Source organism: Haemorhous mexicanus, chromosome 4 (assembly GCF_027477595.1).
Source record: "Haemorhous mexicanus isolate bHaeMex1 chromosome 4, bHaeMex1.pri, whole genome shotgun sequence".
Taxonomy (NCBI): Eukaryota; Metazoa; Chordata; class Aves; order Passeriformes; family Fringillidae; genus Haemorhous; species Haemorhous mexicanus.
Window position 1 is genome coordinate 66,344,001 of NC_082344.1, and position 26,400 is coordinate 66,370,400.

General features: G+C 38.1%; 1 protein-coding gene across 2 annotated transcripts in view; it reads left to right on the forward strand.

Annotated features, from left to right (window-relative positions):
* Positions 1 to 26,400, forward strand: part of SORCS2 (sortilin related VPS10 domain containing receptor 2) — a 533,743-nt gene that overhangs the window by 278,100 nt on the left and 229,243 nt on the right. For both annotated transcript variants that reach the window (XM_059845225.1, XM_059845226.1), the window contains exon 3: positions 19,583 to 19,682. In XM_059845225.1, coding sequence (XP_059701208.1) covers positions 19,583 to 19,682 — 100 coding nt within the window. The remainder of the gene's footprint in view (positions 1 to 19,582; positions 19,683 to 26,400) is intronic.

Consider the following 26,400-nt stretch of genomic DNA (forward strand, 5'->3'; position numbering starts at 1 on the left):
TTATCAGAAAAGAAATTTTGGGCTTTGGGACTACTTGCTGCTTTGTGTACTTAAAGCCTGAAAAATGTCACCTACAGGTAATATTGCTTAAATTTACATTGTTAGAGTTTCTTATGTTAGGCAGATCCATACTGTTACATTGATCAATAATTATTAAATGTACCTGTAGTAGGGTAAAGTCAGATGTTCTTATCCTTCCAGTATGTGGTAAATTGTCTCTTCCTTCTGAAAAGCTTCCTTTATGACCATGCCTAAAATAAACACTTTTATCTGCTCTGACGTCTTGGTGGTAAATGAAACATATTTTGAAAGTTAATAGACTCCAGTGGCACATTGCCCTGTGTGGCATTAGGGCTTGTTACCACCTTCCATAGCAATGGTGCAATAAAGCAAAATTTGCCTCTATTCCTTGGGTTTCATTGTTACTCTATGCTGTTCTGTGTGGCATGATACTGTCATTTAAAGTGGCATAAACTCAGATTGAAAAGCATTGAGATGCCTCTATCACAGAGAGGAATAGCCTACAGCAGGAGCTGACTGGAATTTGAGAGAGGCAAAAGATTCAGTTTCTTGTATCCCTGTAATTGCCTTTGCCAAGGTGGAGGTGGGCAAGGCAGAGCAGGCAGGGTGCCCTGGGGTGTTTGAGGTGGATGGGATGCCTGAAGGAATCCTTTCTAGAGATGAGTGGTTCACCAGTAATCCAGCAGTTGGCAGCTGTTCTGCCTGCCACCAGGATGTTTCATTTTTCATTTTTCATAGAGGAAACATGTTTTTAATCCTGAGAGGTGCCTCTGTCAATGTGGATTACAGGTATGCAGGAAATGTGTCTTTAGATCTACTGTTCAGTAATGGAAGGATTGAGGACTGAAACACTTTTGCTGAGTTGAAAGTTATTTTTACAGTACTTGTATACAAAAAATTAATACTGTATACAAAGATTTAATATTTTTAGGCACTGTGGCAAGAAATTGGAATTTTCTAATTATGACTTATGCTCAAATCAAGAAGGTTCCTTTAGCTTTTTCATGCTTTGCATATGTTCACATTTCTGCCCTAATGCATTTTCAGTTCTGTTATCTGAAATATCTTTCAGATCTGGAAGAAGGAACAATTTCTATCAGGCTTGTTTGTTCCAAGCTGCAGCATTTCCTCGTGGGTTTATGCTGTCAAATACAGAAAACAGCCCTGTTTGCTCTCCTGGATTCTCATGAAAAGTTCATAGAATCATAGAATGGCTTGGGTTGAACGGACCTTAAAAATAATCTAGTTCCCAACCCTGTGCCATGGGCCAAGTTGTAAATGAATTTGCTGTTGTACACAGATGTCAGCTCCATAATAAAGGCAGAACACTGGAATCAGATCCCTTTATTGCTTGATTCAATATCCATTTAAAAAAGAAAAGAAAATCCATTGATGTCTTTGCTATTAGGAGTAGCCCACTGTTACTGGAGGATGTGAGTAGTGTCCATGGCAATAGCTGCAGGGCTTTAGCTGGAGGTTGGTTTATATGACTGTCACGTGGTACAGCCCTTTCCACCTGCACACATTTTCAGACAAATATGAACACTCACCAAATGTAGGTGAAGAAGAGGAGCTAAGAAATGTTTGTGCTACTGACTGATGACATTTTGACATTTCCATAGTGAAATCAAATCTTTATGAAAGCTGAATTATTCCAAAACACATTAACCGAGTAATTCCATAGTTGATACTGAAACAGGGATGTTTTCTAGTGGCAAAACACTGCCAGAAAGGAAGATGTGCAGACCAGCTAAAGAAGCATTGTTCTGTGAATAGGTTTGTTGGGACAGGTATGGTAATTGTTCTGCATCTCCATGCAGCAGAGATCACTTTTGTTTTACAGTTCTGTTCAGTCAAATTACCTCTTATACTTCTGTTCAGTCACTATTAGTTCCAAAGAGAGGAGCAGTGTGTCTGGGGAGTGCTCAGGCAAGAGAGCATCATTGAATGCATATGCAGTACACAAAGAATAATTGAGAGACTTGTTCAAGGTTATGAAGTTCTGTTACAAGTGGTTCATGAAGTGAACAAAAAAACTCTCTTGAACTGCTCCCCCTGCACACTTCTGTTGAGATGGTCTCAAGTTGGGGAGGAGAAACAGTGATTTTGATTATGGAAATAACTTTTGCTTTGGATGGGAACATGTTCTCAACTGAAATGATTTTTAACCACTTGGATTAGCAGATTTCAAGATGAAATCATGTATTTCTTAATGCTTGTCTGTAGTGAAGGGCAGTAGGAAATTAACATTTACTTTATGAAGGACCCCTTTAAGAATGAATTGTTAAGTAAGAAAGTGTTGTTGTTCTGCATCAGCAGGGATAGTGGCAGAGAAATGGAGGAATAATGCTGGAATAGTTACTAGCCTCTGGATGAGCAGGTGGTTTTCCTCATGAGCACAAGGTGACCAGGAGCTCTGGCTCCTGTGAAAAACCTCCACAACTGAGAAGGGCAGCTGTCATTAGATCTTGTCTTCTGCGAGTTCTTCCAAGCTCCTGGGTGTATCTGGGAGCTTCAGTGTGGCATATTAGCAGAATCAGCCCTGATAGGAATTGTTACCATGAACTTCATGGCATGTAGACCCAATTCCATTTTTCATATCACTCTTTTTCGAAATTGACTGTTGTTCTCTAGGAGCAGACTGGACCCAGTGTAGGTCCTCTGCTTCGATCTGCAGGTTTTTATTCTGAGGTTAGGAGCTGGCATTGTTTTGTTCTGTGGAGGCAATTTGGTGGACAGCATGGTAACAGTACTCACACAGTGAGGATTAACTGGCAAGCCAATACCATCATGGAATCAGAGAAGGTGCAACCCAGGGGAAGATTGTGGAAATTAATTTTCCCTCAGAACTCTTCTCTGTATTTGAGTGTGTTTGAGGTTGCTGTTGAGTTTGGTTTCAAACAGGAAGCATATGGCAGCAGGCTGGGGAGCCAAGTCTTGTGCTAGGATACAGGATATCAAATAAGCCACATGCCTAATTGAATCTCTTGTTCTGCTTGAGTCAAGCAACAGAATATTGTTTTCTGTGAATATTAGCTCATATTTGAGAATTAATTTATTTCAGTCCTGTCTAGACATGTCTTTTGTTCATCTTCTACAAAGACTTCAGCAAATGGCAAAAGGATTTTCCAAATCAATAGATTTTTACTATGCATTAGAGAATTCTTGAGGATGGCAGTCAGAATTTGTAATCACAAATGCTAAAGGCAGAACTCTGGTTCTCTACATGTCAGGTTGATCAGGCAAAACTAAATTTACCTGACCTCTGCCAGGGCATAAGGTAACATTTCATTTTTTTTCAAACAAGATACAGGTCAAGAATTACTTTACAAATATTCTGAAGCAACTATCATTGATACTTTGTAAACAGTGATTTGTCTGAAAAACATATTAACAGTGTTCTGTGGTATACTGGTGTATTGAGATGAATTTAGTGTTCATATACGTAGAAATCACAGAGCTTGATTCCAAGTGATTTGCTTAGGTAGGTGCCTTTTTAAAGGGGGTCTTAAAGGATGAACTGGTTTTTGGCTCCTAGCACCTCTTCCCTTCCTGTATGCATCTTTGCAGAATATTTACGTTTTTCAGGAAGTGCAAATTGTTTCACCATTCTCAGTTTCACCTTTTCTCAGTTATAATGGAAACTAGGGTGGTAAGAGTGGCAAGTGAGGTCTGCAAGCCCATGGGCCAGTGCTTCACAGCTGAGCTGTGGAACTGCACTGCAGGTGTGTTGTTTTCAATTGGCAGTGTATGGTGATATTTGAAATATTCTGACAGAGAGCCCCTTATTTAACATTTTTGGAATCAGCTGCCTGCAGATATTATACCTGATATTTAAGGAATTTGTCTTCTCTTTTCTGAGACAGGACAGTAAATAGACACCAAGTGTTCTTAGACTAAAAGAGAAGATAATAGAAAATTCCAAGGCACATGCAAATAGGCCTTCTCGACTTTGTCCAAGGATGCCTGACATTGCTATCAGTGCTGTTAGTGATGCTGTACTGGCAATTTAGATTAAATCTGTGCCTAGCATGTCTAGTTTTCAAAGTAAGGACAAATGCATTTCTCTCTCCTTTCTCTGCTACACACTGAGTCTTGTGTAATCACTACGAAGAGATAAGAATGAAATGGGAAGAAAAAGTAGCAAAAAACAATGCTACTGTCATGGGGAAGGCACAGAAAAGGCAGGTAGAAAAGAAAGATTGTATATGCAATTAGTGCTGTGATAATACTTGGAAATGCAGTTACTAAAGGTCAACCATCTCCAAAGGCAAATTTTGCTTTCCTGCCCATAGACTTTGAAGTGGAAGTAGGGGTAGGGTGGGCAGCAGAGGATGACAGATCATGTTTCCCTCCTCAGGACCTTAGGTCTTCTAATGATGAGGTCACATAATCTTTAGTAATTGTATGCCTTGCAGTTTTGCTTTTTCACTACAAGGCATGGAAGATGCTTCTCTCTTCCTATTTCATTATACTCTGCCTTTGTTTTTCTGCTGCTCAAGGGATTGAGGAACAGCAGAACTAATTCCCTCCCACATTCTTTTCCTTTTGACACATTTACTAAAAAAGACAAGGTATTTTTTTCCCCAAATCTGTACCTAAAGATTTGAAGAGACAATCACAAAGCAGAAAACTAAAGCCTGGAAAATCTACCTACTATATGCATAACCCAATCTGTATTTTCTTTAAGACATTTCATTAAAAATCTTACATAAACATTCTTCTTTTCTCTCCTTTTATACTTGACAGAATGTGTGTAAAGATGTGAGAGCCTGAATATTGTGTTACTTATTGTTATTTAGTAAAGGCAGAGAGCTGAAATGAAAAGTAATCCAAACCTCATAATAATAAGTAGGCATGACTCATGGATTACTTCTAAAGTATTTGTTCCATTAATCCAACTCTACTGTGTGGTTTGAAAGTAATTACATTTTGAATATCAGCGTGAATAACTTAAAGATTTGGGGTCACTTGAGGTTTCTTATCAATTATCAGCTAATACTCCTTACTTGTAATTTGCATTTTTAACAGAATAAGTGACTCAAAGCTATTTCTTATTTTACTTATTTTTATAATTATTTACAACTTCCTTTGATTGTATGGTAATACCCTTCAGATTTACATCCTTTAGTGTCTTAGAGGCTGCAAGTATCAGTTTGTTCAATTTTAATGCTTTATTGAGACAAATCCAAATGTTTCTCTGACCTTTTGTAATATTTGAGGGAATAGGAAGCATCTGAAGCTCAGTTGTTTAAATGCATGTTTATTTATCTATGTAAAATATGCAAAATATTAGAAAAATCTGAGACAGATCCAAAAACTACAACAAAGAAAATAATTATCAACTTTAAGTGCTAATCAAAATGCTATCCACACAGAGCTGCTGATAGCCCATATGTGGCCAATGCAAATAGGGACGTGATGTGACTGTTGCTTGTTATGCTAGATTAGTCAGTTCCTGAAGACACAGTACTGATATGGAGGACAATTTCTGTGGGATTTGATGGGTCATCTGATTAACATATTTTGTATTATTCTTACTAATCTCATGCAGTAGAAGAGATGAATTTCTTAGCAGGTAAATAAAGAGAGTGTAACTATATTCACATGCAGAATATTCTTATAATATATTTTTACAATATATTCTTATTCTCCTTTTGGAAGGGGGCCAAAAGGATCATCAAGTTCAACTCTTAGGTGAGTGGCCCATACAGGGGTCGAAGCCACAACTTTGGCATCATTAGGACTCTGCTCTAAATTGGAACAAAATATCACTTTTCTTTCTGAGACAATTATACAGTTATGCAGCAACGCAAATATTTAGGAAACACAAAAGAAAAATATTGCCATATGTAATTTTTTAATGTAATAATGCTAATGAAGAAGGGAAAGCATTAGCACTTGAAAATATTTCCATCCTCCTTCACACTCCTTTTTGTTACTCTGAAGTGCAGGAATGCTGGCTCATGTTAGTGACAGAGGGAAAAATTGAGTTCTATACATTGTACATCCTGATGAAAGAGCAAACACCTTTGAGGCTGCTTCTCAAACTTGCCCAGAGCTTGCTCAGTGAGAAGTAAGAAAAAGCTTTTTAAGTTCTGTAACTGCTTCTGGAAAGTATTTTGCATCTGTCTTCATCTCATGTGACGTGGCCTATCTTGGTCTCAAAAAATAATTTTCCTCTGTTGAAAAAAACCAAAACCAAACCAATAAAAAAACCACAGCGTAGTTTAAGAATGGTTTTACTTGTCTTTAACTATAAAGTGGAAGAATGAAATTTGTCTCTTTCTTTAAGTACGTTGCAGATGACCCTACTGTCCAAACTCATTTATTATTGTTTTAAGATCTTTTCAAACTTGAGATGTGCTGACATCCTGTCTTTAATGCTCTTGTAAATTCTGAAGTAAACAAATTTCAAAGACACTTGACTGTTACTGTAAAGACAAGGTCAAAGAGTTGAATGACACATTCTCCTCGTACAATAAGAATACCTATCAATCAGTTTTACTAGCAAATTCTTAATAAAGAAGAGAGATCAGAACATGACAAAAGTGTATATTGGAAAATATATGTGCATGATGTCCATTTTGGTATCCTTGGAATAGTAGCTAATGATGAACAACCATTACATACAACCTAGAAATATTGTCCTGCAGGACACAGTATTCTGCAGTTTATTACTTCTGAAAATTAGAAATAGCAAAAATCTATTACGTTAAAGTGGTCTCAACTTTTTAAGTAACTAAACTTAAATGTGTACTGAACACATTTAAGTACTAAAAGAAGCAAGAAAGTTAAATTTAATTTAAGAATTATGTTTTAGTGGTGATAATTCATGGATGGTAATTTACAGACATTAAAAAATTATTTATTTCAACTATTGCATTCACTGACGATGCATTTGGCAAATACAGGCTCAGAAGTTAGGTAATTTTTGTCTTTCAATATACTGACAGATTTTGGCATTTTTTAGCATGCCCTGTTGTGTCACAATCTTTCATTTTCCTATATTTTCAGTAGAACTTTTTCTACAGGGTTAGATGTTAGACATGGGGTAATAAATGGCAATGTTAAATACAGCCAGTCTCCCACTTTAATAGAGGACACAGTCTAAAGTTAGACAGATGGCTCTGGAAGAAAGAAATCCCCTTTACCTACCAAGTAAATATATAGAAACAACAAAATTGTGACTTAATGTCTCATTGTTATTAGCAAGAATATTAAAAATCAGAAAAAATATAAAATGCCTGTAATGATAAAGCACTTCAGGTGATTCAGCAATCAAGGAATTATGTGTCTTTAAGATATATATATGATTATAATGAGTATTTGTCTCAGTAAAAAGAAAGCAATTCATACCTGGAGATCCAGTCTGATCCAGTCTGCATTCAAGATACATTTACATATAAATTTACACATATTTATATTACACTTAAATTTATACATATTTATATATGTAAATATGTATATCATGTGGGGAATTTGGCAGTGGTGGGTTAATGGTTCATTGGTTGATAATCTTAGAGATCCTTTCCAACTTAAATGATTCTATGATTTTATGAGAGGAGGAGCAGATAGCACTCTGTGGTTTTCCATGAGATTTTCCACAAATGTAGGGCAGTAGGCACTGAGTGACTCCTTCTGACCACCTTACTGTTGTTTTTCTCAATGATAACTGGAATCTGGATTTCTTTGAAAAAACTCTCCTGGAGTGGAAATTATTTGGAAATAAGAACAGCAAATGTATCTTAATCTCTTCCCAAATGCTGGCATGTTGGGTTTTAATTTGCTGGTGTAAAATCAAGCTGGTTTCCAAGTAATGTGTAAAAGGTATTTAATAAAACATGTTTGGTGGGACTAGTGGCTAGAATTTGGAATCTGTGCATTTATTTGTAGAGTAGTTGTGTCATGCTGAACTTTCCCTCTGAACTGTAGGCTTGACCGCCTATACCAAAAGGTTTGCCAAAGCTTTCATAGGTTAAATTCCCTGAAGTGGGGGTTTAGAGTGGAACCAACAACAGAAAAGGATAAGAAAAAGCTTTCCTTGGGCAAATCTGTTTTTTTCTCTTTATTTTTGCTTGACTGCTTTGGGCAGTTGAATGAGCTAGCTAGCTCAGAGACTGAGCTATATGACTGCAAAATGACATTTAGATAAAATGCTTTTGTGCCACTTCAAATGTAGAGTTTGGGATACAACTATAATTTCAGACTTCACATCCAAAGATTATGCAAGCTCTGTGTTGTAAGCACTTTTCTTGTCAGTAAATGTGAAGGTTTCTTTTGTTGGCTTAATCCACAGTGCTGCCAGTTAGGAACTTCTTTGGAACAAGCACACTCCAAGCACAATTCAGTTCCACTGAACTTAAAGCAAAATAACAAAGCTTTTGGTTTTGGTTTGTGAAATTGCGGATTCCCCAGTAAATATGCAGTGAATTCCTCCTATGACTTGGTGATGCTTTAGCTGTGTTGGTTGTAAACAGAAAATTGCTTTTGATGCACAGGATCTTCAGCAAAGTCAAATAATCTAATTTAACTTTCAGTAACTGCAGAATCACAAGTTGAGTGACGTTGGAAAGGAGCTCTTTGACATCATTGAATCCAGCCCCCTTGATCAAAGCACAGTTATCTAGATCTTGTCCAGTTGACTTTTGAGTATCTCTAAGGATGGAGATGCCACAAGTTCCCTGGGCAGCCTGTTGCACTGTTCAGCCACCCTACAGAGAAAAAAAAAAAAAAGAAAAAAAAATTCTTATGTTGAAACGGAGTTTAATGTATTTCAGTTTGTGTCCATTGCCTCTTAGCTTGTCACTGAGCACTGCCAAGAAGAGTCTGGCTCCATCTTTATACACTCACATCAGTTATTTATATACATTGATAAGGTCTCTCCTGAGCCTTCTCCAGGCTGACCAGCCACAGTTCTCTCAGCCTTGCTCTTTGTGATAGCTGCTCCAGTCTCCAATCATCTCTGTGCCTTTTTGCTGGGTGTACTCCAGTATGTCTGCGCCTCTCCTTCTGAGGGGCCACATCACTGCAGCTGTATCTCAGCACTGCTGAGTGGGAAGGTTTCACCTCCCTTGGCTGGCTGAAAATGCTCTTCCTGATTCAGCTTGAGACACTGTCCTCTGCCTTTGCTGCAATGGCACTTTGTTAGCTTAGGTCTGATGTCCACCAGGACCCCCAGGGCTTTTTCTGCCAAGCTGCCTTCCAGCCTGCTGCCCTCTAGTGCATACTGATGCATGGGGTTATTTCTTCCCAGATGTAGTACTTTCTACCTCTCTTTGTTGTGCTTCATGAGATTCCTGTTTGCTTGTGTCTCCACAAGATGTATAAATGATATATCAGCCACTCCTCACATTTTTGTTTTATCTATAAACTTGCTGCCATCATCATGGATCTCTTTCCATCTTTTTGGACACTGTGAAATTTGCTGGCCTCCATCTGCAGCTGTTCTCTTGGTGACCTCAAACACCACAAGGCTCGTGCAAGGAAGGAGCCCATCCCCTGCTGTCCCAGCCTCAGTGAGAAAGCCCAGACACCCCAACAGCCTCAGAGCTACATCTGCTACTGGCACCTCCATCTGATCTTGAGTAGTAGGTGACAGGGGAAGCAGGAGAACAGGTAATAACTTTCATTTCTACAAAAGACCTCCTTTTTAGACACTAGGTCAGTTTTTTTCTCTTCCTAGTCTCCTTTAATGTCAGACAAGAATGTGATTGAAGTTTTCAGCTCCTTCAGTGCTTTGAGTTATTTTGGATGCTGAGAACTATTCTTATTCTGTAGGGGTTGTTTTAACTTGCATTTGAAATTACATGTCAATAATTTACAGTGGACCAGGCTTCTGTTAGGGGCAGTTAGTCACCACCAAGTGAATGGATGTATTAGCACGTCACCCTGGTATATATCAACCTCCTCTCCCATAAAGCACAGTGGCAGCTGTAAATACACTCTTAGTGCAGTTTTCTTTTGAGAAAATAGATCTAGCAAGGCATGTATTCAGAAGATCCCTTCTACCAAGGATTGTTGCCTTACTGTTTTGTTTTTGGAATGTTCATTAACATGGTGTGGAAGCGCCATAGATCCATGTGGAGGTGTTAATGGCCATAAAATTGGCTGCTTCCTGTACTTGTTGCTATGAAGTGTGATCTTAATTTGGAAACTCCTGTGTAAATGTGTGTATTTGTCTTAGGATCCTGTTTCCTAGCAAGCCGTGACACAGTGCAAAATGTGCTGCATTTGCTGTGGCTGGCCCTCTTAACCTGTCAGCATAATTTATAGGAACACTTCCCGACACCTTCTGCTGCTAATGGTCTCTCAGAGTCCTGCAGAAAAGGCTAGTTCTGCCTCCTAATTTTAAGAGCCATGATGGTGGCACTGCTTGTCTCTTTTCTGGATCTATTTTGGATTTATGTCTGGCCAAGGGTTTGAAAGAGCTGCTATTAAAGCAGAAACATCTGCTGGGGCTTTATGTGTTGCTGGCTTGCCAAGTTCAACAGCAGGCCAAACTACTGCTGATGGGCTCAGCCCTCCACAGGTGTCACTGCAGTCACAGGAGAATGACTGTAAGAGAAATTTGGGCTGCTGAAAGCTCGAAACAGAATAAATAAATAAATAAATAAATAAAACCCCTTCAGCAACTGTAGAATGCTGTTTGAGATTATGATTGGGGTCATTAACAAATAGCAGAAGCAAACCTTGCTGAAGTGGTTGTGAGTACTGGAATTCCCAGGTGTCCCTGGCTGCTGCAGCACCCTGAGAGGGGAGGAATGCCTCCTCCCATTCCTACCTGCTCCCCATCGTGTTCTGCATGCTGCCAGCTCAGGCAGCACAGACACTTAGTGATTTTAAACCTGTTAGGAAAACCTGATTTTGTTTAACCATCTGAATGTTTTCATGATTCAGACACATCATGGCAATTGTTTGTGGGCAGACATGGATGAGGCAGATGATTATTTTGACATGGACTGTTTTTGAAGGAGAGAGATTCAAAACAATGCTTTAAAATTCCTTGTAAAGGTTAATTCTGATGCAATTTTATTAACTTGAAATAATCACTCCTTTGACACTGGGAACATGGGAAGTCACATCTTGGATGAACTTGAGCTGCCTCCATCTCAGATGTGTACTTGCAGTTTCAGAGAAGCATTCCAGAAAACTCACAATGGGCAACAGTGGGTCTCTGATAACATTTCCAGAGTCTATTTTTCTGTATTTACTTGTTTAGGATTTTTATTTTTTTAAAAATGTCCAGTTACTCCCTTAGTTTTGCCAAGCATTTGGATTCAGGTGCAGAATACCACACTCAAATTACTGACAAAACATTGACTTAATTTACCTTTTTACAAAGTGCTACACCTGGCCATATAGTTCATTTTCCCTCTCACCTCCCCCACATCAATCATAAATAGAGATCAGCACATCAGCAGCAAAAGCTAAAACTGCTACAAATGGAGTTAAAGAAGAGCTTGTGCTTACTGAAGAGTGAGTAGAACACTGTTATAGTTGGCAGAGCCCATTGCTAGAGAAATAGATAATTGCATGTGAATGTGCATATGCAATTTATTAAATTATTATAAGTTCTTTTTTATTTTAATAAATGTTCCCATTTCAACCAGTTCTATCCAGTGATTACAAGAAAATTTGCTGTTCTGGTCAGAAAGCACCAGGCCAAATTCTCTCATATATCCCAACATGTTTCTTTCCTTCCAAGAAGCTGCCTGACTGAGAATAAAGTTGTTTCAGAAATATTTCAGCTGTGTTCAGTGGTTTAAATAAAAAGCCTGGGCTATGGGAAATGCCTAGCATTTTTCCATGGTGGAAAATTTTAATGTTCCTTGCAAACCTCAAGAAAATATTCTTGAACCATCTCCTTTCCCCAAAGAACACAAGTATGTGAGATAAGAAATAATTCCTTTGTAATTACTCATTTCCCTTCACAACACTCATAAAGAAGAAATCATACTGGAAGTGATATATGTATGTTTCCACTTCTGGCAATATAGTTAGTAAGCATAATTTTGGAAAATCGCATTTTAGCAACAAAGACTTCTTTTTCCTAAACTAAAAAATCCCAAACAAAAAATACCCCACCAAAACTAAACCCAACCTAATTTTTTTCCAAAGATGATTGTCTAAATAGGTGAAAGGAAGCTAGTATTAAGTAGTAAGTATTAATTTTGAAGGTAGTAATTGAATAGTTCATTGAATATTTAATGAAATAGTTAAGTCTCTCAATAGCAAACCTCCCAAATGCTCCATAATACACTCCATTCCTTGCTAATGCAGTGCTGGACTTGCAGCTGCTGAAACTGAATCTACACAGGGCTGTTTCTTATGAGAAATGCCTGCATACTAACTGTGAGTTACACAACACATTGAATTCAGTAAAGAAAGTGTGGTAAGAAATTGATCTCCCTATTTCCCAAAATTTCATTTTTGTTTTTTACTCCCTCATGTAGGTCGCTGGAACTGTTTGTGGGAAGGAACTGTAAACAGCATTACTGAAATGATCAAAAAAGCAGGAGTTCAACACTGTTAATTTGACTGTGAATTGTTTCAATAAGTTTGTTTTTAACAGGAACAAATGACTGGGATTGAATGATTGTGGGGGAATTTTTAGTTTGCCTCCAAGCAAATTAAAAATTCCCTATGCCCCTTGAGGGCAGCGTGATCCAGCGCATGCCCCAGCTCTTCCATGGCTGCAAAGCTAAGGAAGAAATAACCCAGAGCTTTTACTTTTTGCAAAAGTAAGACATAACCCTGTCTTGCTGGCGGTGTCTTGTCTGCTTTGTCACTGTGACACTGCTTGTTTCATGCTTGAGTGGATTCATCACATGTATCTGTGTAGTGCAAGCGTGGCTACAGGCTGTACCTTCTGAGACGTACTGTCAGCAAGTGCTGTTGTTGGTGATGGAATTAATGCACCAAGGCAGTAGTTTCAGAAGAGGTGTCTAACCTAAACTAACACTTTCTGAGAGGATAGGAGATTGCTGCAGCTAATAGAAGCTAATGTGATGTTTTGTCAGCCTGTAGAATATAAAAGCTAATTGTTGCAGCTGTGCAGCAAAGTAATGAGGAGCTTGAAAATGTAACTGATAAGGAGAGTGATTATAGGCTAATGAGCAGGATGTTTGTGGTATATTGAAGGACTAATGAAGGGCTGCAAAAGATAACTGTGATGCTATACAGCGAGATATGCAGAGTAGGAATGTTTAAATACAGCACAGAAAGATATGTAGTAGATACTAAAGACACAATGCTGCTAACTCTTGGAGTTTGAGCATGTGTGTGTGTGTGCATTGTGCAGATGAAGCAATTAACCAAAACCAGTACCTGATAAATGCATGACAGAAGATACTAGTAAGGGGAAAAAATGGTACTGTACATAAATACATATTGTATAATTCACGGATCTCCATCAAGTAACACCCCCATCTGTACAAAGAGCTCTGTTTATCACCATCCATGTTCTCTCATAAGGAAATGTGAATGGTTCCTGTATGTGTACGAAGCATTGGGTCAGACTTGGTACTGTGTGGTGTCAGAGGAACCGGCTGCGTGCATTGCGAAATAAGGTCACGTCTTATTCGTTGCTCTGACATTAATAGCCAGAGCTCCTGAGGAGAGATCTGACTCCCTAAAGTCACTTGCCATGGTAATCCTGGCTTTTATTGTTCCCTACAGAGGACTGGTTTTCCTTCTGCTGTGGCCAGTTGAATTGGATATGTTCAATGCTTTGAATAGAACCCCAGTTCTAGAATATGCAATGTTTATGATCCTCCTTGAGTCTTCGCTTGACACAAATGCAGTCTTTTGGGTTCTTTAAATTTTTTTCCCTGTGGAATTTTTTAGGTCAGCAATTTACAGTCATTAATACCTGTAATTATTGGAAGGAGTCTCTATAACTGTATGAATGCAAAGTTGCACCCTGTACACAGCAGGGCATTACAGAGCAGGTTGCTACAACTAAAAAGACAGTTGGGATTGCCAACAGCTCTTAAAAAATCTGTGTTATCAGATATAGGATCAATATGTGAAATCAATAATTTATAAGTGAAAACAGGATATGTTTTGGGAAAAATGGGTAAACCCTCTATTGCCTAAATATGAAGTTGCTAAAATATTTTATGTTGCCTCTAGCCTATGCCATTGATTCTTTAGTGTAAGACTGGATTAAGGAAGAAGCATATTTTTGGTTTTGGGAGGAAAAATGTGTAATTTCCAAAAGGCTCAATTTTCTGGAAAGTAGAGTGAGAGGTATTTCCCAAAATTACTCCAGCAAAGCTGATAGCTGATTATTAAACTGTTAATTGGATTGTTGGGTGTTAATTGGGTTGCTAGGAGTCCTATACTTCTACAATCTTTGAAGAAACTTTCATCCACATGAATTCCTCAATATATGAATTGGGTGTTGGAATTCAATGTTACAATGTGTTTGTTCTCCAAAGAAAGGCTTTGGGGCTTTTGAGGTTTTTGGTTTTGTTTGAAAGGATTTTATGAGGCTAACCAAAGCCTCTGCAATTTCCACATTGGACATGTAAAAACCTTTGAAGGCTTCTGTGCTGTTTAAGTGAAGATGATGAGTTAATTTTCCACTTCTTTAATGATGTTCCTCTTGTTTCTTCCCTTTCAGTAGGCTTGTCCTGGTATTTGTTACTGGAACCTGTGATGTATCTGTTTTAGATACTCCATCAGCCAGTTCTTCATTACTCTGCTGTAGTTATCTATTTTCCTTACATACATTTGAGGTGTAGTCTACAGTGGTGTCTCTATTATTCAGGTGAGGGACCAGAGTACAAAGGAAATCCTACTGTTATATGTAAGTCTGTCACAGAGCAAGAATCTAAAAGAATTTCTCCTGTATTTTAAAAGTTCATGCTGTAAATCTTGGACTGTTCTGCTGACTGAAAGGAGGGGAAGGTGGGAAGACAACATTTGCAATAGAGTCTGGAGAAAATTAAGTGGGAAGCAGTCAAGTGAGTTTTATGTACAGATCCACTCTTCCTTGATTCTCTAATGTGCATCTCAATTGAATCTTTTTTTCAGCAATTTCCCAGTTATCTAAACCAGCAGATCTTTTGTATTCTTTTCATTCAAAGACTTTTTTTTTTAGTTTCACCAGTTATGTGGTCCAAGAGTCATTTGAAACCTCTTCATTGTTGTCTTCCAGGATTTTAAGTTAATGGAGCTCGTCCAATATGACTCATTTGACTAGAATGAATCTTGAGTTAGTCTTCAAGAAGAAAAAGTAGAGGAAATCTGATGAACATGTGTGTTAAGTGTTCCAACCATTCTCTTTCAAGTGTGTCTCTTCAATTCATTAAAAAAAAAAAAGGAAGGAAGCATTTTTTTTGCAGTTGATACATTCTTTGAGTATTACATCTGATATGGGAATGCAGTTTTCATCTCTAAGAATCTTCATTAACATTTTACTATATTAATTTTTAATTTTTCTTATATATTTTTAAATATCTACTTGTAAATAAAACCTGGAAAACCAACTAACAATGAACAATGTTGAATCATAGGTGTGAATCACCGGGGGAGAGCTTTATAATGATAGTGAAGTTCAGAAAGGCAAACATTTGGTTCATGTCTCTTTCAGTGTCTGCTAAATTTTTTCTTCTTCTTCCTCAAAATTTTTGTTGGGAGATATCCAGATCCATTGTTTAGGTACAGCTCCAATTTATGTTAGACATGGGTTTATTTTACCTCAATCTAAAAAAATTACATTTTTGAGGATGAGACCTAAATTTGCACAGAGCTTAGGGGCTTCGGGAGTTGTACTTCATGAGGGTACATTTCTATACCACTTGGACATTTTCCCACCTATTTTTTTGAGCTCACAATATTAAGCTAAAAATTATGTCTGTGCTGTAATATCATTGTCTGATTTTGAGGACTCTTATCTGAACATGCTGTTCTTACAGTGAGAACTGATTTTTTCCATAGAGGGGAGAAAAAAAAAAGAAGACTAACACATATTTCAGCAGAATTATGTACATGACTTCAAAAAAGCCACAAACAGTCTGGCTCAGATTGTGTGATGTCTGTATCAGTATGTGAGTAATCACGTTGTCCCATCCAATGGTTTTGTCACCTGAGTACTGGAAGATGTTTATCCTGTGAATCCTCCGCTGAGTTTTTCTCAATGAAGAAACATCCTTGTAATCTGTAGCCTGCAGTGCACAGGTGGATACCCAGCAGCAGGAAGCAGCCTGAGTATAGCTTGCTGTTTCCCCTGCAATGTGTTACATAAAGCCAAAATTCTAATTAACTGTGTCCAGATCACTTAGAACTGCAGGTCAGACCCTTCTTTACAAAGGCAGTATGTACTTGTCTTGCTCCAGTTTTTGGAGTTCTGCTGTTGTGCTGCCACTTCAAATTAACCATGGTATAGGAAGAAGTTTTACTCTTCTCATCAGGTACATGTGTATCTTCTTTCCATTATAACTTGAAGTAGCTTTTTATGATTTTTAGGGAGGAAAGAGAATATGTTTATCCTGATAAAAAAAGATTACTCATGTGGGGTTTTTCCATCTCCTTAACACTCTTGACAGAGCATGAGTGGGGTTCCTAACATGAAAAAAAAGTCTCAAAGAGACTCGAAAACCATAAAGGGCTCCTCCTCTCCTTAATTTTATACAAGTACAAATATATGTTGAAATATATATTGAAATAGGCGTGCACTGGTGTAGAATTCATCCTCCCCAGCTGTCTGTAGCTTAGTAGTGCAATTAAAGGATATTCTGTTCTTGCTGCCTGCTTCAAAATGTTAGTTCTTTATATATGCAGAGTCAGGAACTTTGAAGTTATATTTTAAGTGAAAAAGTTGAGGTGACCTGTTTTCTCTGGATTATAGTAGAATTGGAAAACCAATTATTTTGCACAGTGCCTCCCTTGAATGATGTCCTTGGACTATGTCCTCTTGTGCATGAATGTCTCAAAGAATAGCTGACATTCCTGGGCTCTCTCAAGTCTGGGCTATAGGAAAAAAGATTTGGAAGTCTTTGGAAGTCTGACTCAATAGATCCACAGATCTTCTTCCAATCATGTTCTTCCTGTTTAGGCATGGTGTACTTTTCAGGAGATACAGTTGCTTATTTTCTCAGGCTGGAACTGGATAATTTTTTTCCCTTGAGATTGCTAATTTTTACCTGAAATTTTTTTTTTTTTTACTGTATAGTTTTATTACAGTTGTCTGAAAATACTGTAGTTATCTTAGTGTTCTCATCTTGTTAAAACCTTGTTCATTTTTTGCATTGCTCTCTAAAAGTCATGAGAATTAGAAGGGAAAGTTTTGGACTAGAACTTTTTATCTTGGAACTTACTTATCTTTCTTGGGCTTCCTGCCTGTACTCTTTTCACTCATTGACGGAGTTGCCATGGTGTCCTTCGCATGGTGTCACTCTCCAGTGGTCCCATTGTACTAATCCTGGAACTGCCTCTTCAAAGTAAATTGAATCATCTTTAAGGTTCAGAGAATTATTTCAGGATGTTATTACTGGGCTAGCCACTGACCTGATATTCTTCCCTCAAAGAGAATAGACTAGGTTATGTTTCTATTATACATACTTGTTCTGCACGGTTTCAGTACATCTGTCTGAAGTTGATATTTTAAGTCTTTGCTTTAATTTCTTTCTGTCAAATACCACTGGCAAATTAGGTTTAGCACTTTATTCCCCTTAGAATTTTAATTTGAACACCCAGTTGTACACTGTAGTTTTATGTGTTTGATATCTACATATTTATTTGTCAAAATGGAATTGCTATGATTCAGTTAATTCTCTAATGCATTGCTGTATATCTGCAGAGAAAGCAACATTGTGGGGGGAAAAATCCTGGATAAATTCTAGTCAGATAACTCTATGTAATGGTTAAACTCTCAGCTTTAGGCTGGAGGATGGCCTGAGTGTCATAGTGTTATGACCAGATGGGTTTTTTTAACTGGTGGAGAAGGAAGAAAAACAAGGTAAACATGCACCTTTCTAGGTATTCCTTAGGACCTGCTACAGGCATATCACTGTTTTGTGATGTCTTTGGCATCACTGGTGCCAAAGACATAGAAAGCTACCCCAGGGCAGCAGCTGAAAGTTCCTGTATCTTGTGGAAAGCTGAATTGGTGAAAGCACAGAAGGCACCTCTGGCTTCATACAACATGCCCTCCAACTTCAGTGACATTCTGGGTGGCACTGGGACATATGTGTGATGCTCATGGCCTTCTGCGGGCACCAGCCCTTCAGGGAATAACCTGCCTCACGTGGCTTGGAGGAGACCTCAGGCAGTGGGCTACTTCTCAATGTGTGCACACTCAGCCAGAGATTTGGTTCTTCACTGTTCTCTCTCGTTGTACTCAGTCATGCTCCCACAAACTTCAGCAGTGACTGCCCTGGGTGAGGGGCATGAGGCAGCAGAGCCTGCTAAAGAGCAATGAATGTGGTAGAAAGGGACTGTAGGGCAGAAATCACTGCAAAGGCAGTGCAATGTCACACTGGGAGGGAGAGCCTTGTCTCAGTTCTCTTGGACATGAGAGCTTTTGAGTGCTCCCAGCTGTTAGAATGATGCAAAGTTAGGGCAGGGTACTTTCAGCCCTGTTTGTTATTCCAGAGAGAGAAAAGGGTGTATAGAGTGGAAGTTCTCACATCAACTCTCTGTCCTTGGGAGTGCTTCTTGGTGAAGAAGGGACAGGTGCCTTAGATGTGTCTGAATCCCTTTCCAAATGCAAAATGAATAACTGTAAATATGGAGAGCACATATGGTACAATGTGATCCTAAACAGAACAAGCAAGGTTTCATCCAAAATGATTTAAATTTGGGTGTGACTTGCTTTGAGTTTCTCTAACTTTTCTTTATATTAACATTTTACTTGTCTATTCTTTTTATGATTGAAATTGGCAATGCAGCTGCAGAGCATAGATGCCATTTTTCACTGCCGGCTTTCCAGAAATATGGAAAAAATTCTGCAGAGCGCCCACATTTGAAATACTCTTGGAGATGTCTGTGTGATGTACTGACGGCCAAATACTGACTTTCCTTTTTTTAATTCAAAATTTAGTGATCCTCTGAAAAAGAGCTGGAGGAGTGGATGGGATACCTTTATTCAATACTAATTATGCTAGAGGTCTAATGTGAATCTTCCAGATCTTGGACCAAATTGTTCTCTTATGCAACAGCAAGCTCTGAAGTCAACTCTTCTTTTTCTGCATAGCTGAGGAGATGCTGTTGCCAATGAGCCTGTACTCTTCATAGCTCTTTTTTCCCACTTTGTGGGTAGTGATGGAAAGGTGTACATGTCAAGCTTCTGTCACTGCACAGAAAAAAATAAACTAGCACTGCAGAGAACTTCAAAGTACAGACAGAACTAGCCAGATTTTTCAAACCTAGAATTTAGTTTTCTTCATAGTAGTGGATTTCTTTTAGTAGCTAATGAACACTGAAAAGAGCAAAAGGATGGCAGAGAAGCATTGAAAATGGACAGTTGGTGCACAGCGAGGGGTTTTCTTTGCAGGGTTTCAATGCTGAAGCCTTTAAAAAAGAGCACTTACAGATGTTTGATTTCTTTCAGGTCTTCAGATTTTGGGACATTATACACAAAGTTGAATCTGCAGCCTGGGATTGCCACTGTTATTGACAATTTCTACATTTGTTCCACCAACAAAAAGAAGGTATGTGGCAAAGAACCATTTTTGTAGTGCAGATGAGATTCTGCAGCAATGTAAAGAGTGTTTTACAGGTTTTCACAATGTAGGAAACTGATTTTCGAGATGGTGAAGATCCCCTTTGGTGCATTTGTGACATACAGAAGTGGGATGTTATTGTTCCTGAATAGTAACACCAGAAAAAAAATTACCTTGATGAACATGGAAACCTTATGAGATCATTGATTTATATTACTCCTGGAAACCAATCTTTCATTGTGTTTTCCATGCAAATGAAAAAGGAAGTTTTGTAGGTTTTCACACATCCCTATGGATTCTGGGACTAACATTCAAACTCTTCACCTTTTAATGCACAAGGTTCTTTGCATGTTCCTTAATATAAAGTATAGGGATTGGGCAGGCTGTCATTGATAATGATGTTTATCCCATGTAGAACCTTAATTAAATAAATTTTAAAAACCCCTCTCCTTGAAGCTTTCTTAAGAAATGTTCCTGCATCATTACAAAGAAACAAAACACTTTTCCTGGAACCTGAAAAGGTTAAGTGGGCTTTATAAGTGAGAGCAAAATTGACCCACTGTGTGTATTTACAATGGATGTTATATTAGAAGCAAAGGAACAATGATTATGGGGAAAAAATCACAGTAACAGCCCTTCTATGTCTTCAGAGTGCCTGTGATTTAAATGGCAAGAATTGTGAAGTACAATGTAAAACATAAGTACAGCGGGCCTTTCATGAAATAAGAATTTTCTCTTGATAAGGGCCTTTTAAATGCAGTGTAATACAGAAACACTGATTTCCAGTAGAGGCCTCTGATTTGAAGAGCAATGTTTGTTGTGTTTGTCTGTCTGTTTTGCCTAATCAAAAATCAGTGGAACTTTATAAGGCTGCCTCGATGATTAAGTACAAATTGTATTTCCCTTGAAATTGTAGCTGGAATTTTGTGCCCAAAATGTGCTATCTCTGAGATTGGTAATATATTTTTAATCTGCTGCAAAGCCAGAAAGTATTATTTTGTTTCTTGAGGTGGAACTGCCAATAGGCACAAAGTTTTTTCAGATTCTGTATCTCAGATATATGATCTACTGGTGGTTTCAAGTCCAAAAAAATAAAACCAAAAATCTTTACCCATCTCAGTTTCTGGAATAAAAGCTTGAAGAATGAGATGGATGAGAGCCCTGTGGAGGATCTTTCCCAGCTCAATCAGCTACAATATCAAAGCCTGCCCAAGCACCAGGGTTCAGTGACAATATGATTGTGCCAGTTGTGTGAGAAAATAAAGAGCGGTAAGATCACTGCTTTATTTCAGGCCTGAAGGACAGACCAGTGTTCACAAGAACCCTCATCTTAATCCTGTCTAAGAAAAATCTATATTCTACCGAATTTCACAAGTTGAAGTTCTTAGAGATACAAACCCCACTTAGTAAACTAATATGATATTGAAAGCCAACTGATACAGAAAGTCCCTTTGAGTCAATATAAATGCACTATTTTTCTGTGAATATTTGCTTCTATGAAGGTGTTGTTTTAGTATACAAACAACAAAAACAGCAGAGCAGAAAGGATTTCTAGGGCCTTTAAATGATGCCAGAGGGAGATATATTAATACATGGAAATATACATACATGCCTATGTGGTACAAAAATGGTGAAAACAGTGGGGTTGCATCTTTTAGCCAACTGCTTCAGGCTGTTCTTGGAGGTTTTGCAGTCACCTGTGGAAGGTAAGAGGGAAGTCTTCATGTTTTAAGAGCTTCGTGTTGTAAGTCTGTTGTGATGGCAAATTTTAGGTGCTGGACCTTTGATTAAGGCATTAAGAGCAAGACTAAGTTGATCTCACACAGGTTATTTGGGATGATGGAGGAACATATTTCCCTGTCTGTCTCTTTCAGCACAGTTGCACTGGGGGGAATAGAATATTGAGAACTCTGACTCCCTTTTTCATAGCTGAGCAGAAGCTTCAGGGTTTTACTTGTTTTTGATGTTACTTCAGATCATTATGGTGTGAGTTTTCTTCAACCAGTTCACATCTTTTAAAATGCTCTGAAAATGGAAACTGGAGTGCTGACTGCATATACTGGAACTGAGTGTGCACTTTAAATTCAAAGCATAAGTAGTCCCATGCTACCACTTAGTATTTAGTGACTGGGAAAATACATGAAAGCAGAGATAAAATACATTTATAGGGATTTTTAGTACTTCACATAGTAAAAAGTGTTCTATGATTTCATTTTATTTAGCCATTGTAGTCCTCATCTGTGGAAGAACAGATACTACCCATTTAAAGCTCATCATTCCCACCTCAGTGTCATCAGAGCATTAACCACATCTGATTTAAGTTCTTTAGAATTAGGTATCTGGTCAAGCTGACTCCCTGGATAATAAGAAAAAACCAAAACCAAAACCAACCAACCAAGCAACCAACCAAAAAAACCCAAAAAACGTAACAATTAAAACCCCCAAACCAAAAAACCCAAACTAACAAACACACAAAAAAACCCACAGAAAAACCCCAAAGGAGAAATATGGGTATCTCCAGGCAGTTCATACTGTTAAAATCATAGTTCTTTGTGAGTATTCAATGAGAATAAGGAGGTCTCTGTAACTGACTTTGTGACTTTTGTGGGGTTGAACAGAATCAAACTGTGGCTTCCTACAGACACACAAAGACACACAAAGAGATGGGTCATGGTTTAACCCCAGCTGGCAATTAAGTACCACAGTGCTGTTGGCTCATTTCATCCACCAGTTCCCTCAGGGCCTGTGGATTCCTCTTATCAAGTCCCATGGACCTGTGCACCTTCAGGTTCCTTAGATGGTCTCAAACCTGTTCTCCTCTACCATGGCAAGTTCTTCATTATCCCAGTCCCAGCCTTTGCCTTCTTTGATTTTGGTGGTGTGACTAGAGCTCTCATGGGCCAAGAAAGAAACACGAAGTGGGAGATTGTTTGTTTGTTTGTTTTGAAATGCAATTAAATGAAATATCTGCTAGAAGGCTCCAGTCTTGTTCTTGGGCTGACATAATTTTTACAGTTCATAGCTTCCAGTATACCAGCTCCTGGAGTGGCTTGGACTTTCACTCAACTTGCTTCCACTCTGTGAGTTGCAATCATACCAGAGAGAGCAATGGAATTCTAAGAGAGCTTTGTACAGTAAATGTGAAATTGTTCTGGAAATTTTCTGTGAATTACTCTAATTTTCATTTTCTTAAGATGTATTGAAAATAATGCAGTTGATGAAGAAGTGCATTAGCAAAAAAGTACAACAGCATCTTTTCAGTATAGTACTATATGGAAAAAGGATTGTATAAAAAACCCCACAAAGTTATAAGGTGAAATATAGGAATGTTGGGGACTGAATAAGCTGGAGGAAGTATGGAAATAATCTATAAACCCCAGTATATTAATTCAAAAAGTGGCACATTCCATTTTGCTTTGGAAATGTGCCACAGCCTTCTATAAACAAGTTGTGGTGAGTACTGTTCATAGGCCTAAGTTAAGAATCTGGAAGGAGTTGTATCAAGATCATGCCTACACAATCTTTTGACAGTTGGGGTAAATTCATTCACTCTGAGTATTTTTCTGGCTGAAGGCAGCAGAACTCAAATGCAGAAATTGCGTTGCTGCAGTTACCAGAAAACTCAAGCTATGAAACCCAGTTTTGACAAGAAATGATGGCAAATCTCTGAGGGCAGAGCTTTAGAGGGCTTTGTTTGTTGCTCTGAATGGACCTTTCTGATGAAATGATGGGATGGAGGTGTGAACTGTGGCTGTATTATTTGTGAGGCAGAGTTGAATTGCAGTCAGCAGCTGCACAAGTAGAAAACATTTTGACCTACCTGCAAATGACTAAGTAGGATCATAGATCATCACCCTAAATGCCATGAAACAGAAGAGTAATAGGCAAGGTCACACTCTAATTAAGAGTTTATGCTTCCTCAGAATGCACTGATACTTGGTTTGCATTCTGTCTAGTTTTAGTGTAGTACAAACCCGCAGCTAAAGACACTGATGTGGTTTTGGAAAGCTGTAGACTAGTGAAGGGGAGTTCTGCTATGTAAGCTCTCTGATGCTAACTTCTCCATTTGAAGCACTTTTTCATTGATCTGTGTTATAAAATAACCTTTCCCTATGCAGTCTTGAAGGGTTCTGCAGTGATAAGGGATGTCCCTGCACTTTAAACAACAGAATTTATGTAATTAGTTCTTTTTCAGTAATTAGCACATGCTGATAGTATCAAATGGTGCAGGAAATCCATCATGTACTATGTGCAGGAAATAATTTGCTTTCTTTCTCTGTTTTCCAAACCAACATTTTAATTGTGACTTGGAAGTGTGATGTGTGTGGTTTATAGAGTATGGGATTAAGGCTTCCATAATGTCAATCTGGAATCAGGTGAACAAAGTAAATTCTTTCTACAGAACAAAAAAGTTAGCAGAATTTAATTTCACTAAGCTAAATTATCAATAAAATATTTAAATTTTTTGGGGCATATATGCTGTTGGATGTAGAAATTGCAGATTTGATTTTATGTAGTGTTGCTGGGGAGGAATGAACACACTGATTTTTTTCCCTCACATTCAGTGCATATTTTAATTTTAACTCATGCTAATGTAATTGGTGCATCCATCCTTCCGTTTATATGCTTTTGGAAAACATGCAGCTAAGCAGTTTATATTCAGGCTTTTGATATTAGGAGAAAATAAGTATTGATTGTGATACACTAACTTATTAGTTAAATGAGTTGAACACTTACATTTCCCAGCTGTCACAATAACCAATAGCATGTTTTTTCCAAACTGAAAGAAAAGGTGACAAATATATTCTTGCTTGCCAAACAAGGCAGAACACTTAAGATAGTAATAAGGATATAGGCTTTTTTATACACTATTTTAATTTCTGATAATTTAAATAGTATGAGTTACACTTTACAGAAGAGTATTTGCCAGAACTACAAAAGCACTTCCCAAAATGCAGTTGTTTTGAGCAACGTTTGTAAGCATTTACAGGTAAATACAGCCCTACATAATTTTGACATTTGTCTTTCAGAGCAGAACAATTGGTTGTGGAATTTGTCAAAGTGCAGTATGGCTACATTCACTTGTAAGGAATAATTCTTCTCAAGTATCAGTTTCCTTAGAGACCCTTCCAGAACATCTGCAAATATAGAGAGCAGAATTATCTTACCCTTTTACTAGTAGTCAGGTAAGGGATATTCCTTTCAATAAGATGAGTAGTTACTTGAGGAACATTTCCCTGTGAAATTACAGAATAGGAGTTTGTATGTTGAGACCTCTACCATGATGTGTTCTTGCCTTATAAGCAGTGTCACCATTCCATTTTATTCCAGTGATGCACCATCAGAGCACTAATGTGACCTGACTGCATCATCTTGCTTAAGGCTTAAGTCCAGGACTGTTCAGTTTGTCTTCAGGTATTCTAGATACTACCAGAAATATGCCAAATAATTGACGTTTTTTTTCCCCCACCCACACTTTGCTAGTTGGTAGATTGCTGTGAGAGGCAGTCCTGGGCAGAAATCCCAGCTTTTATTCACACACAATTGATGAGCAGTTGCTTCGTTGACAACCAGGAAGCTGCTAAATGCAAGTGGAACTCAATAGGTTAAAACAGTCAGAGCTTTCATTGAGCTGTTAGCTGAAGTCACAGTCCACAGCAGAGGTTCATCCAGCACTACCAAGCCCATGACATATATAGGGAGGATTTGATGGATGCTGTTTGATGGGGTGTGACTATGTATATGTGGAAAAAATAGGATAAAGCTTTGAGAAACAGAGTGGAACTGTTGAAAATTAAAGCTGTGGATGAAACAATGGCTTGGGATCTGGCTATTAAAGAAGTATTTGAGTTATTTACTGGCTAAATGGAGGGTAGGAGCCATAGCTTTCCAGCTGGACTGATTTCTGCTATGGTTGAGAAAACAGGGCTTTTTCACAATTTGTATGTAAACAGGGCTGCATAAAAAAATGTGTAACTCCTGTGTCATTGTCATATTCTAACTCCTTGTAACCCTTTCAATAAGTGGAAGGTAGGAGCAGTGTTACTGCTTTATTTGAGAATACTCGTTGTCCTAACCTGGAGATAATGAATGCATTTTCCTACAGTGTGATAGAGAAAGGTTTAGTTTTGTTTCCATCAAAACTCTTTCTGTGCATTTCTCCATCCTGTTCTTGTATGTGCAGAGCTAGAAGGAATCCCCAGATCTTGTTCATCATGGTTTGATCCTATTGATCTTGTTGATCATCACAGGTTTGTCTTTGAATACCCTTTTGAATGCATGTCTACTAAAACATTGATCCATGCAAGCTGAAGGTGCCTCTGAAATTTTTGTGTCAATTCTACTCTCTTGGAACCAATAAATATTCTACAGTCCAGTACCTGAAGTACACTGTCTTTAAAGGCTGCAATTGATATTAAAAAAAAAGAAAGAAAACAACCCACAAAAATCAGGCAAGCCAACAAACCTGACTAACAATAGAAGTGACCAGCAGAATGCCATGACCAGCATGTAGGTTTCCCACAGTATGTAGGTATGTAGGATAATTGCTCATCAAGGTAGGAGGTGTGTGAGCTAAATGTCTGCATGCTTGAACATTCTTGTTACTATTCTATCCTAGAATTCATTTGATGCTTAGAGATCTCAATTTAAGTTTTTGAGACTGACCTTCCACTGTGATTTTGTAGCCTAATGTGCAACTTTTGCA